This window comes from Pongo abelii, chromosome 16, assembly GCF_028885655.2.
Source record: "Pongo abelii isolate AG06213 chromosome 16, NHGRI_mPonAbe1-v2.0_pri, whole genome shotgun sequence".
Taxonomy (NCBI): domain Eukaryota; kingdom Metazoa; phylum Chordata; class Mammalia; order Primates; family Hominidae; genus Pongo; species Pongo abelii.
This window is the reverse complement of record NC_072001.2, coordinates 85,958,043-85,970,317: the sequence shown is the minus strand read 5'-3', so window position 1 is coordinate 85,970,317 and position 12,275 is coordinate 85,958,043. Positions and strand designations below refer to the sequence as shown.

Genomic DNA, 12,275 nt, shown 5'->3' with positions numbered 1-12,275 from the left:
ATAATAGGACCCTAGACCACTACTAGACATGCTCCTTTTTCTCTGGTGTACTTGGTTGAGATCATGATACTTATTGAAAATGTTGGCTAGGAGAACTGGTGTGAGATCTGACAGTGAAAGGCTCGATTGAGGTCCAGTGGACCCTTGCTCCAGGGCTCTGGTTATTTGACTTCTTAAATTTTCACTGGAGATCTCCATGGTCTTCTCTGGTTGGAGCCTTCTCTGGTGGTTTCAGCAGAGCAGTGGTTCCTCATAAAGCAGTTTGCATGAAAAGACCAGGAGGCAGCAGGGAGGAGTGGTACTGACGAAGGCAGTCTGTTGCTAACTGATGGCAGTCTTTCCCACTGAGCCTCAGTACACTTGGGAATGCTTCACCCGGTGTTTTAGGAATTCATTAGCAGTGGAATCTTGGCATGTGAGATGAAAGTTACTGCCTTCTGAGTGTAGTGGTTAGAGGTATGGTCTTTGGATTTAAGTGGATTTGAACTTCTGCTCTATCATTTTGAATTGTGTGATCTTAGTCAACCTCAGAATTGGATTCTAGCTGAATGTCCTTGAGAAAAATACTTAACTTTTCTGTGCCTTAGTTACCTGCTATATAAAATTGGGCTAATAGTTGTAACTACTACAGGGGATTGTTGTAAGTAAGCATTAGATAATTATGCTTTATGTATTATGCTTAGAACAATGCCAGCCATGAATAGGCAGTCCACAGATGTTAAGCGCTGGTTGTGGTTATTGCTGTGGTGGTATTTATCATCAGTATCACCTAGGGCACAAGCGAAGTCATTGAAATTATATTGGGGGAAAATCCTTTAACTGTCCCATAAATTGCAGGTTGAGCATCCCAAATCTGAAAATCCAAAATCTGAAATGCTCCAAAATTCAAAACTCTTCAAATACCAACATGGCACAAAAAGGAAATGCTCATTGGAGCATTTTGGATTTCAGATAAAGGATACTCAAGCTTATAGTCATTCTTGAGCACATTCAAGTTGACAAACTCTGAGTTAAGGGGGAGCAAAAGTAAAGTATATGTTTGAGCGTTCAAATAATTATTCTGTCTTTAAAAGAGAATTATATCAAATTTATCAATAATGGGGAATGAGTATAGAATTCTATAGCATTACTAATTTTCCGCATGGTATACTAAGTTGTGTTTAATGATAACTCTCTATAACCTAGGATGATCTTTTTTTTTTTTCTTGTTTGCCTGGGACTAAGGGCTTTGATGGGATGTGGGAATTTCAGTGCTAAAACCAGACAACTCAGGATGTGCCATCACCCTACTATAAATTTAATACATTTGTCTGTTGAGACTATTGAAGGAGATATTAATAGGAGAGCACATAGTGCACTGCTTGGCACATAGTAACTGCTCCTTAAGTTGTGGTAGAATTGAGTTTAAATCTTTTGTAGCATTAAGTCTAAATCTACGTATTTTGTAGAATTGAGTCTAAATCTAAATCTTGATTGAGCAGATTCATACACTGCTCTTTGACAAATTGTAGGGAAGAACTTGGCCAACTGCTTTGTTGTCCCTTTGAACAGCTTTTACTGTCAGGCTCTTGGGCATTGATCTCTTTCAGTTTCAATTTCCTAAACTGTAAAAGGAGAATAGTAGTATGTATCTCACAGGGATATTTTAAGGATTCGATAATATGTGATTAGCACATTAAAAGTGAATATCACAGTGGTTGGCTCCTACTAAGCTCTTAAGTGGTAACTATTAGAATAATAAAGTCCTTTAACATTTTATATAGATGCCATTTGGAATCAGTAGTCCCATCAGTGGGGAAAGTTGGAATGATAGCTCTTGACTGAGTGTTTGACTCCTTTAGCTTTGCTCGGTTTTTTCTTAAAAGCTTTCAGCTTTCTTATTCTAGAATGCCTGAGGAAGAGCATTGTATACCTGCACAACTGAAAATGTGTGTTTACAAATTGTATTTTAGGTAATGAGGAGTACCTGATTAATCTGATAGACTCTCCAGGACACGTGGACTTTTCCTCAGAAGTGTCAACTGCTGTTCGCATTTGTGATGGACGCATCATTGTGGTAGATGCTGTGGAAGGAGTCTGTCCACAGGTAATGGATTGTGATGAGAAAATACTTAAATGGTTAAGGGTGAGGAAAGAAGGGGAACTGACTGACTTTAGGCATTTCACCGACAATCACAACATTGGTTTTATATTTCACATTTGGTAACGTTCCAGTATGTGATGGAGTTAAATCACCAGAGTTCTGAAGGGATCTTAGAGATGATGACTTTAATTTAACATAGTTTGTTTTTGTTTTTGTTTGTTTTGAGACAGAGTCTTGCTCTGTCACCCAGGCTTTAGTGCGGTGGTGCGATCTCAGCTTACTGCAACCTCCGCCTCCTGGGTTCAAGTGATTTTTATGCTTCAACATCCACATAAACTGGGATTACAGGCATTTGCCACCATGCCTGGCTAATTTCGGTATTTTTAGTAGAGACGGGATTTCGCCATGTTGGTCAGGCTAGTCTTGAACTCCTGGCCTCAAGCGATCCACCTGCCTCAGCCTCCCAGAGTGCTGAGATACAGGTGTGAGCCACCGTGCCCAGCCTTATTTATCCTTCTTAACTGTCAGTTTCATACAGGCAATGATGAATTCTTGTCTGTAGTCCTTTGCTACTGTGCTGTATACATAACTTTGTGAACGCCTATTGAATACCTTTGTGTGACTGGCATAGTCTAGAGTGGTTATTAATCAAGATTTTCTAATGTGCTCTAATTATTTCAAATCATGAGTTTTACATTTTTCTTTCTGTTTTTATTAGACACAGGCAGTTCTGTGACAAGCTTGGCTTGAAAACATCCATCCAGTTTTAGTGATTAATAAGATAGATCACTTGATAGTGGAACTGAAATTTACCCCACAAGAAGCCTATTCTCACCTCAAGAGTATTTTAGAACAGCTATTTTAATTTTTAGTATCTAAAAAATTTAGCCTCGAAGAAGAGTTGTAAGGAAGTTACTGAGCTGGGTATGAGCCATTGCTACAGAAAAGTGAACTTTTCCACTTCAGATTCATACATGTTGGTGTTATTCTACAACAGAGGCAACAGAATAAGCATGTTCTCAGTAGTCCCTTCCATCTCTTGGAAGCACCCATCATATAAAGCTTGGACAATAGGCTCTCTTGTTTAAAACATTGTATCTTGGTTCCAAAATGAAGCAATATTAAGATCTTATTACCTGTCTATAGTATTTTATTACCCGTTGTTAGAGGAAATTTTACCCAAGCATTCATTCATTTATTTATTCAGCAAATATTTCATAGATATACGTTGAATAAATGAATTGTCGAATGTCCATTGTGCACTAGGGATTGTGAATGTAAGATGGACAGGTCAGAATCCCTATTTTCAAGGAGCTCACAGTATAGTAGGGGAGACAAACAAAGAGATATTTGGAGAACAATGAGATAAGCCCTGGGTGTGATATGACAGCATAGATAAGGGCCATCTAACCCAGTCTGGGTCAAGAGGGAAGAATGAGTTAGAAATCGTAGAATGGAAACCTTGAGATGGAAGTAAAGTAGGTGTTTGCCAGGTAGGCAGTTGGGAAAAGGACATTCAAAAGAGAAAGAATATGACAGGCACAGTCATAAAGGCAAGAAAAAACACAGTACAATGTTTCATTTAAGGAACTGCAAATTGTTTTATAGCTGATTAATTAGATCATGTTAAACAGTGGCAAGAGATGGGAAAAAGGATATGGATTTAGATGTTGATGAACCTTGTATGCCATGCATAGGAGTTTGAAATTTCTTCCTCAAGACAGTGGAAAGCATTGATGAGAGCAACTTGAGTATATTTATTTGCTAAAGGCAAGAAACAATAAAAGTAGAACAGTGAAAAAGAATGATGGATGGATATCATTCCCTGTAGAAATAGGAATAGGTAAAATAACTCCTGCCCTGCATTGGCAGGAGAAAGGTCAGTGGTATTTGCAGAGATAAGTGAGCTTGTAGATAGGAATGGGGGGCACTTGAAGGAAATCTGAGTAATAGGTTCCATTTTCTTTCTGAGGTAGGACACAAGATTACTGCCTATTTGGGAGTGAAAGTAGTTGAGGATTAGGAGTTGGGAAGAGGGCCTGAGAGAGTAGTGCACATTTCAGACAACCGATGTGAGAAATGGTCAAGGCAGTGGACTGAGGTTACAAACTAGGATTGTGGGGTTGGAAATCATGAGTACTTTGTGATACTAGGCCTCAGTACTGAAAAACAAATTAAGGATATGACACATTAACATTTACATTAAACTAATAATAATAATCACAAAATGACCTTCCAAAAACCTTATAATTTAGTTATGCTGAGTTTAGGAAGAATGGATACATCTAAGTTATTCACTGATTGTGGATGTCACTTCCATTCGTGTGTGCTTAATGAGCCCAAACTGACTGATGATTCTAGCCCTAACACAGGTTAAACAGTGTTTCTCCTGCGGTGAGCGTGCTAAGCATTTGAATGACGCTCTGCCATTTCACCATCTCTCCTAGATTAATGTGCTCACAGGAACTCTTTTTACTTCTAAAGTCCTAGAAGAAAGAGCAGAGAGGGAGACTGAATCCCAAGTGAATCCAAATTCTGAGCAAGGAGAGCAAGTATATGACTGGAGCACTGGCTTGGAGGACACAGATGATTCTCACCTTTACTTCTCTCCAGAACAGGAAAATGTGGTGTTTACCAGTGCAATAGATGGGTGGGGCTTTGGGTAAGTCTGTTTGAATCTGATTAAATCTCTGCAGATTTTATATGCAATTGGTTTTTTTTAGTGAAACTTTTTATTTTGAGATCACTATAGATTCACCTACAGTTGTAAGCGATAATACAGAGAGTTCTCTGGTGCCCTTTACCCAGTAACTGCCTCCTATCCATGATAACATCTTGTAGAACTGTAGTACAATAATCAAGCAGGACTTTACCATTTGCCATCAATATACAAAACATTTCTATCACCACAAGGCTCCCTCACGTTGCCCTTATATTGCCACAGCTACTTTCTTTCCATGCTCAAACCCTTTTTAACCCCTGACAACCATTTATCTTATCTCCAAATTTCTCATTTCAAGGGTATTACAGAAATGGAATCAAAACAGTATATTATAGACGTGGAACCAAAAAAATAGGTAATATTTTTTAGATTGACTTTTTTCACTTAGCATGATTCTCTAGAGACTTATCCAAGTTATTGCATGCATTAATACTGTAGTTGGTTCCTTTCTGTTGCTCAGTAGTATTCCGTGGTGTGGATGTGCCCCAGTTTAACTATTCACCCATTAAAGGACAGCTGGTGTTTTTTTTTTTTTTTCCTTTTTGGGCCATTATGAGTAAAGCTGCTATAAACATTCATGTGTAGGATTTTGTGTGAACATAGGTTTCATTTCTCTGGAATAAATGCCTAGGAGTGCAGTTGCTGGGTCATATGGTAGTTGTATGTTTAGTTTTTAAAGAAACTACCAAACTGTTTCCAGAGGGACAGTACCATTTTATATTCTCACCAGCAATGCATGCATGAGTGATCCAGTTTCTCCAAATGTTCACGTTTGGTGTTGTCACTGTTTTCATTTTAGCAGTTCTGTTGGGTGTGTACTAATATGATATTGTGGTTTTAATTTGCGTTTTCCTAACAGCTGGTTTACCTTGAACATCTTTTCATGAGCTGATTTGTCATCTGTAGGTCCTCTTGGGTGAAAAGTCTTTTCACATCCTTTCCCATTTTCTTATTGTGTTTTTTTGGTACTCCTGGGTTTTGAGAGATTTTTTTCTATTCTAAACACTAGTCCTTTGTGCTTTGCAAGTATTTTCTCCCAGTGTATAGTTTGGCTTCATATCCTTTAACAGTGTCTTTCAAAGTGAGCAAAGTTTTTCTGTTTGTTTGTTTTGTTTTGTTTTGTTTTTTTTGAGACAGAGTCTTGCCCTGTTGCCCAGGCTGGAGTGCAGTGACTCAATCTTGGCTCACTGCAACCTCCGCCTCCCAGGTTCAAGTGATTCTCCTGCCTCAGCCTCCTGAGTAGCTGGGACTACAGGTGCGCACCACCACTCCCCGCTAATTTTTGTGTTTCTTTTAGCAGAGATGAAGTTTCACCATGTTGTCCAGACTGGCCTCAAACTCCTGACCTCAGGTGATCCTCCTGCCTCAGCCTCCCAAAGTGCTGGGATTACAGGCATGAGCCACTGCTCCCAGCCATCAAAGTGAGCAAAGTTTTTAATTTGGCTGAAGTTTCCTTTATCATCTTTTCTTTTTATGGATCTTGATTTTAGAGTCAAGTTGAAGAACTCTTTGCCTAGCTCTAGATCCTAAAGACTGTCTCTCATTTTTTTCTAAAAGTTTTTGTTTTACCTTTTACATTTAAGTCCATGACCTATTTTGAGTTAACTTTTGTATAAAGTGTGAGGCTTGTGTTGAGGTTTTCTTTTGTGGCGGGGAGGGCCTATGGATTTCCATTTACTCTAGAACTCTTTGTTGAAAAGGTTATCTCTTCTCCATAGAATTGCTTTTGTGCCTTTGTCAAAATGCACAATTTTTTGTTGGGCATACTTGTGTGGGTCTGCTTCTGAGTGTTTTGTTCTGTTCCATTAATGTATGTGTCTGTCTTTCCAACAGTACCACATAATTTTGATTAGTGTAGCTACATAATAAGTCTTGAAATAAGGTAGATTATTTCTGTCCACATTATTTTTATTTTTCAAAATTACTTTTGCTGTTCAAGGCCTTTGCCTTTCCATGTAAATTTTATAGTAATCTCACCTATATCTGCAAAAACATTTTGCTTGGATTTTGATGGAAATTGCTTGGTAAACCTGTTAATTTGGGGAGAATTTTGACATCTTTGCTAAGTTGAATCTTTTCTATTCCGTGAACACTATGCCTCTCCATTTATTTAAAATTTTTAAAAATTCTTTTATGAGCATTTTATAGTTTTCAGCATATAAGTGCTACGCATGTTGAGTTAGATTTACACTTAATTTTTCATTTTTCTGAATGATTATAAATAATATTTTTAATTTTGGTGTTGACACATTCATCGAGTATATAGAAATACAATTAATTTTTGTATGTTGCTCTTGTATACTGTCACCTTGCTGAACTCACTTGCAGTTCTTTGTAGATATTTTGGAATTTGCTATGAGACAATCATGTCTGCAAATAGGAATTGTTGTATTTTTTTCCTTTTGTATCTGCACGCTGTTTTCTCTTTTGCTGATTGCACTGGCTAGAATTTCCAGCACTATTTGACTGACAGTGATGAGAGTGGATATCCTTGCCTTGTTCTCGGTCTTAGGAGGAAAGCATTAAGCCTTTCACCATTAGAAATAATGTTAGGGCTGCAGGCTGTTGTTGGATATCCTTTATCAAGTTGAGGAAGTCCCCTAATAATCTTATTTTTCTGAATGTCATTATTATGAATGTGTCAAGTTTTGTCACATACCTTTTCTGTATTAATATATTTGTATGATTTTTCTTCTTTAGCTTGTTAATAAGGTATATTATATTGATTGATGTTTTTGAATATTGAGCCAGTCTTGCATTTCTTTATAGATTTTATATACAGTTGATTTTTAACTTTAACTTTATTCTTGAATAAATTCAAATGTATACCACAAAAGGATCCCACTGTATTCCTTAGATCAGTTTATTTCCTGTCAGTTTTTTATCTTCTTGAAGTTGTTTATACATAGATGAACAAATATATTTATATCAACTTTGATACCAACAGTAGCAAAAGTTAGTCTAGCTTTATTGAGGATGTACATATGCTAAATATTGAGTTAGTCACTTTATTTAAATTATTTCACCAAAAACTCTGACAACACTCCTTTGAAATAGATATTAGTATTTATTATCTAAGTCTCAAGAACATTAAGTAACTTTTGTTCAACATCACTCAGCTGCTAAGAGGCAGAGCTGATATTAAGATTAAAGTCTGCCTGAGTCTGAAGCCTATGTTTTCTTTACGTGATTCTTCTCTGGTGTCTTCCCTATGGGGTAGAAGGATCCTTATTTCTTCTTATTGCCTCTCCCGAATTTGTACATGCTGAGGCAGTGTTAACAGTGACATTAGATTTCAGAATGGAGTAGATAATTGATCACATTTTTCAACTGCAACAATTTCTGACTTGTGGAATCAAAAAATCCAAATGTAGTTAAAAGATTATTGCTTTGAGAAAAATGTCTGTGGTTTGGATAGATAATAGTGGGACCATAACGACCTTTATTTTAGTTGGGGCTTGATATTGTATGTAATTTGCAGGGATCATAGAACTAGAAATGATGCACTAGGAGAAAACAGAGTCTCTTCATGAAATTTATATCAGTGTGACTTAGAATTGGAAAGAAAGAAAGGATCAGGAGCTGACTAGAATGCAAGGCTTGGGAGTAGCCTAACAGATCTCTGGCTTCATTTTTTAAAATGTATTTTCCTTTTTACAGGAACTTGTTCTCCAATTTCCCTTTGACCAGATTTTGTCTTGGGCAGGGCAGTGTAATATAATATCATAATTTTCTGTTTGTAATAAATTATAGATATTTTAGTCCATTTGATGACTAGATCATACTAGAGCTAAATAAATTGAAGTAATGCATATATGATGAAAATAGAAATTGTGAACCTGCTGAGAATTTGCACTTTTCATATATGGTTGATGGATTGTCATTATCACCTTTCTAGGCCTCAGTTTACTTATCTGAAAAAACAAGAATATTGGGCTAAGATGATTTCAAGACTTTCTTCAGATTCATTCACAGTGATTCATTCAATCGTATAATAGGGTCGTACTTGTTGATTTCCTGATTTGTGAGCATTCTGCTAGTAAGCCACAAGGTGTGAGGCTTGTCCCTTTCTTACAGTGATTTTCATAAGTAATTTAATGTTTTATGCTAATTTTAGTCTAAATCACACAAATTGGGGGAGGTTTATTGTGGAAGGAAAAGGAATGGGGAGGAAGTTGAATGGATAGAATAAGGGTGATTTACATAGCCCTTACTTTTGACATTTTTAGATACTATCAGCCAATAAATGAATGTTCCCCTGTATTAGACAAGGTCAGATTTAGAGATTGGCATTGTCTGTTGTCAGCAAGTTGATATGTGAATTTATGGGAAAGTAGTTGTAGAAATGAAAGCACCAGAGACTTTTTTTGCTTCCCATTTTCCTCTAAAATGCCAGTTAATAGGCCAAGTTGACAGCTGCGTGTGTCACAAAAGGTGTAAAATGAACACATTCCAGAATTTGCAAGATGGTTCTATAAACTCTGCAGTGGGAAAGGATTAAGAAGTGTGACTAGAGGCTGAACGTAGGTCTTCTGCCTAAATCTATCCTGTTAATTGATGTTAATCTGGGAGAGTCTGCTCTGAAAAGCAGAAGCACATTGACTTGGATGGGTAGCATCAAGAATCTAAGTTCTTGTTTTAGATACATAGAACTGAGTCCTCAACCTTATAGAATAGGGACAGGAGAGAAGAGACAGTGAAAAGCCCTTTGTATTAAATATACTTGTCTTTGTATAACCGAGTCTTAGAATTCTGTAGTTAACATTAATCCACTGGGTAGTGTGGAGGGCAAAAGGGTGTGTGGCTCAGTAATTTCGTACTTGACTGAGTTGTCATTCAGCAAGATAGGCAACGAATAGATCAGTAGTCTTGGAATATAAATCTTTCTGCAGGTCTCTTAGAATCTTGTTTGTAGTTACTCTGTAGAGGAAATGAATTAAAATAGAATTCAAGAATGGAGAAGTGCTAGAAATTGTCAGTGTTTAAAAATTGTAACTAATTAATGACAAAAATAAATAAAAGCACTAGCAGTAATGTGGAATGGGTTGATGTTAAGCAAATTTTGTGGTAACTATGGGATAAAAAAGAATGAAAAGGACAACAAACAAGATTTTGAAAGATTTATGTACCTATATGTGTACACATGTGTGAATATTTTATATGGTGGACCAGAAGAGCCTAGCTTAAGCAAATGGGCAAGTGTCTTACTATAATTTATGATTTTGATAGAAGTTTTGGGAGTGTTTATTTATAAAAATCTTTAAGTTTACCACTTTCAGAATTAAGAGCAGGATATTTATCTGACATGTCATTGTAAAAGATAAAAGAATGTATAGTACAGTCTGGGTAACACAAATCAATATTTTTTTTAAATCCTGAAAGAATAGAAACCACACTAGAAACCTAACTGATCAAGACAGTTGTACCAATAAATGATTGTACCAATAAATGTATGAAATCCCCTACTAAGGAGATATTTTTTAGAAAGGAAATTTTATTAAAAAAATAAATCCATAAATTTGTTACATAAAAGAGGTAAACATAATGCATAATGGACAGAAGCTACATACAAAGCTTTGGCTCAGATATGCCAACCAAATATGAATGAAAAGAGAGGTTTGGCAATATTAACAATAAAATAACATTTATTGTAAATGAATTATGGCATAAGGATCATTTTCATACAGATATTGACACATTTACTAGTGAAGAGATTAACGATCAGTTATCATAACAACAAAGTGCATGAGACAAAAATAGAACTATAAGTAGAACTCTGTAGGCACATGGTTTGGGGGAGATTTTCACAGGTTAGGAGACAGGAACATGAACCATATGAATAGAATAATTAAAGTCAGAATTTAAGTGTCAGTGGTGAAGGATATACAAAAATTGGTTCTATATCAGGTGAAAAATTAATTCAAATTTAAAAGAAAGAAAATGTCACAGGTTTCATGTGTTCATCACTCAGTCATTATCTCCGGTTTTAACCATCTAAGAATAGACCCAAGTCGCCAATGTGGAGAGCAAAGCTTCAGCTGTATTATTGAGGCCCCAGGGAGCATCACTACTAAAGAACAAGGCTCCCTTCTAAAGTTAGGTTGGAGAATGCCAGGGAAGTCAGTCCACAGTGGTTGCCTCCTATTGTTTCCTTCCACGTGTAAACCTTCGACCTCCCTGTAGGTCCTGAATTGGATTTGCAAATCTGCACGGCAGGTTACAGCCTGCCTAGCAAAACTGGGTGTTGATAAATGAAAAGCCTCAGAGATAAGGGTATCCTGACTTAACGTCTGGAAGTAGGGCTCTGTGCACCGTTCTGGGTGTGCTGAAACACAGGAAGCCAGGAGAAGGCCTGACTCTTTTTAGGGATCCACAGAGTAGGCAGCAAGGCAGAGCCTGCTTTCTTTTTGAGGCATAGGAACTCTACCAGTGGATGTCAGCCTTTCACCTTGTCTTCATTTGTGGAGGAGTGATTAAAGAGCCACCTGCAAACAAAGATAGTTTTATTTCTTCTTTTCTAATCAGTATACTTTTTATTTCCTTTTCTTGTGTGATTGCGTTAGGTTGGGTTTTCAGTATGGTGTGGAAAAAAACTGGGGATATCTTTTTTTTTTTTTTTTTTTCCTGAGCAGGCATCTTTTAAGATGCTGGTACTTTGAAAATTCTCATCTTAAATCTTAGATTAAATTATATTGTTCTCTAAAGAAAAGGTCCTTTATCCAGGCAATGCAGATGCTATATATAGGACCCTTAGTTGTTGATTGACTGTGCTCCTGTGACTGGAGACCATCGTGGTAACTGGTTTCTCTGTGGGCTGATGAGAGTTAAGTCAGTGTGTGTATGTTTACCATTAATCTAGGATAATAAAAAACTTGTTTTGGCAGGTTATGGCTCAAGAGTTTCTTTCATTTGTGAGCAACTGTCACTTATAGCAGTGAGTAGCCGAAATAAAGCTTCATTGTTGGCATAGTTGTGACAGGCAGCTGGAGCTTGCATTTTCTTGTCCCTAATTTTATCTTGTTTTACATGTGTAAAATTAAGAAAGAAAGCTATAGCATGTGTTACAATTCATATTAGTGTAGACCTGAACATGGGCTTTGGAGCCAGATTGCTTGGATTTAAATCCTCACCTCAATTCTTCCCTGCGTGATATCTCTGCTTCATTACCCTTTTCTGTAAAATGGGGAAATTTTGTAGGATAGTGGATGAAGTTTCGTAATACACATGTAAAGAAGTTTGAACAGTACCTGTCACAGAAATGTTCAAATATTAGCTATGCTAATCGTTGTTATTAATAACATGAACATTTGGTCTTCTTTCAGAATTGAGCACTTCGCCAGAATCTGTAGTCAAAAAATTGGCATGAAAAAGGAAGCTTTTATAAAAATCTGTAGGGAGATTACTATATAAATATGAAGGCTAAAAAGATCATGAAGGGTGATCAGGTAATGTGGTATATGCCCCTTTTGA

At 36.8% G+C, this 12,275-nt stretch overlaps 1 protein-coding gene across 1 annotated transcript in view; it reads left to right on the top strand.

The window, feature by feature from the left end:
• LOC100452275 (golgin subfamily A member 6-like protein 22) overlaps window positions 1-12,275 on the top strand; it is a 122,924-nt gene that overhangs the window by 12,956 nt on the left and 97,693 nt on the right. Inside the window, exons 4-6 of the mRNA XM_063716273.1 lie at window positions 1,953-2,086; window positions 4,531-4,745; window positions 12,128-12,250. Of these exons, the coding sequence (XP_063572343.1) occupies window positions 12,218-12,250 (33 nt within the window). The 5' untranslated portion in view covers window positions 1,953-2,086; window positions 4,531-4,745; window positions 12,128-12,217. The remainder of the gene's footprint in view (window positions 1-1,952; window positions 2,087-4,530; window positions 4,746-12,127; window positions 12,251-12,275) is intronic.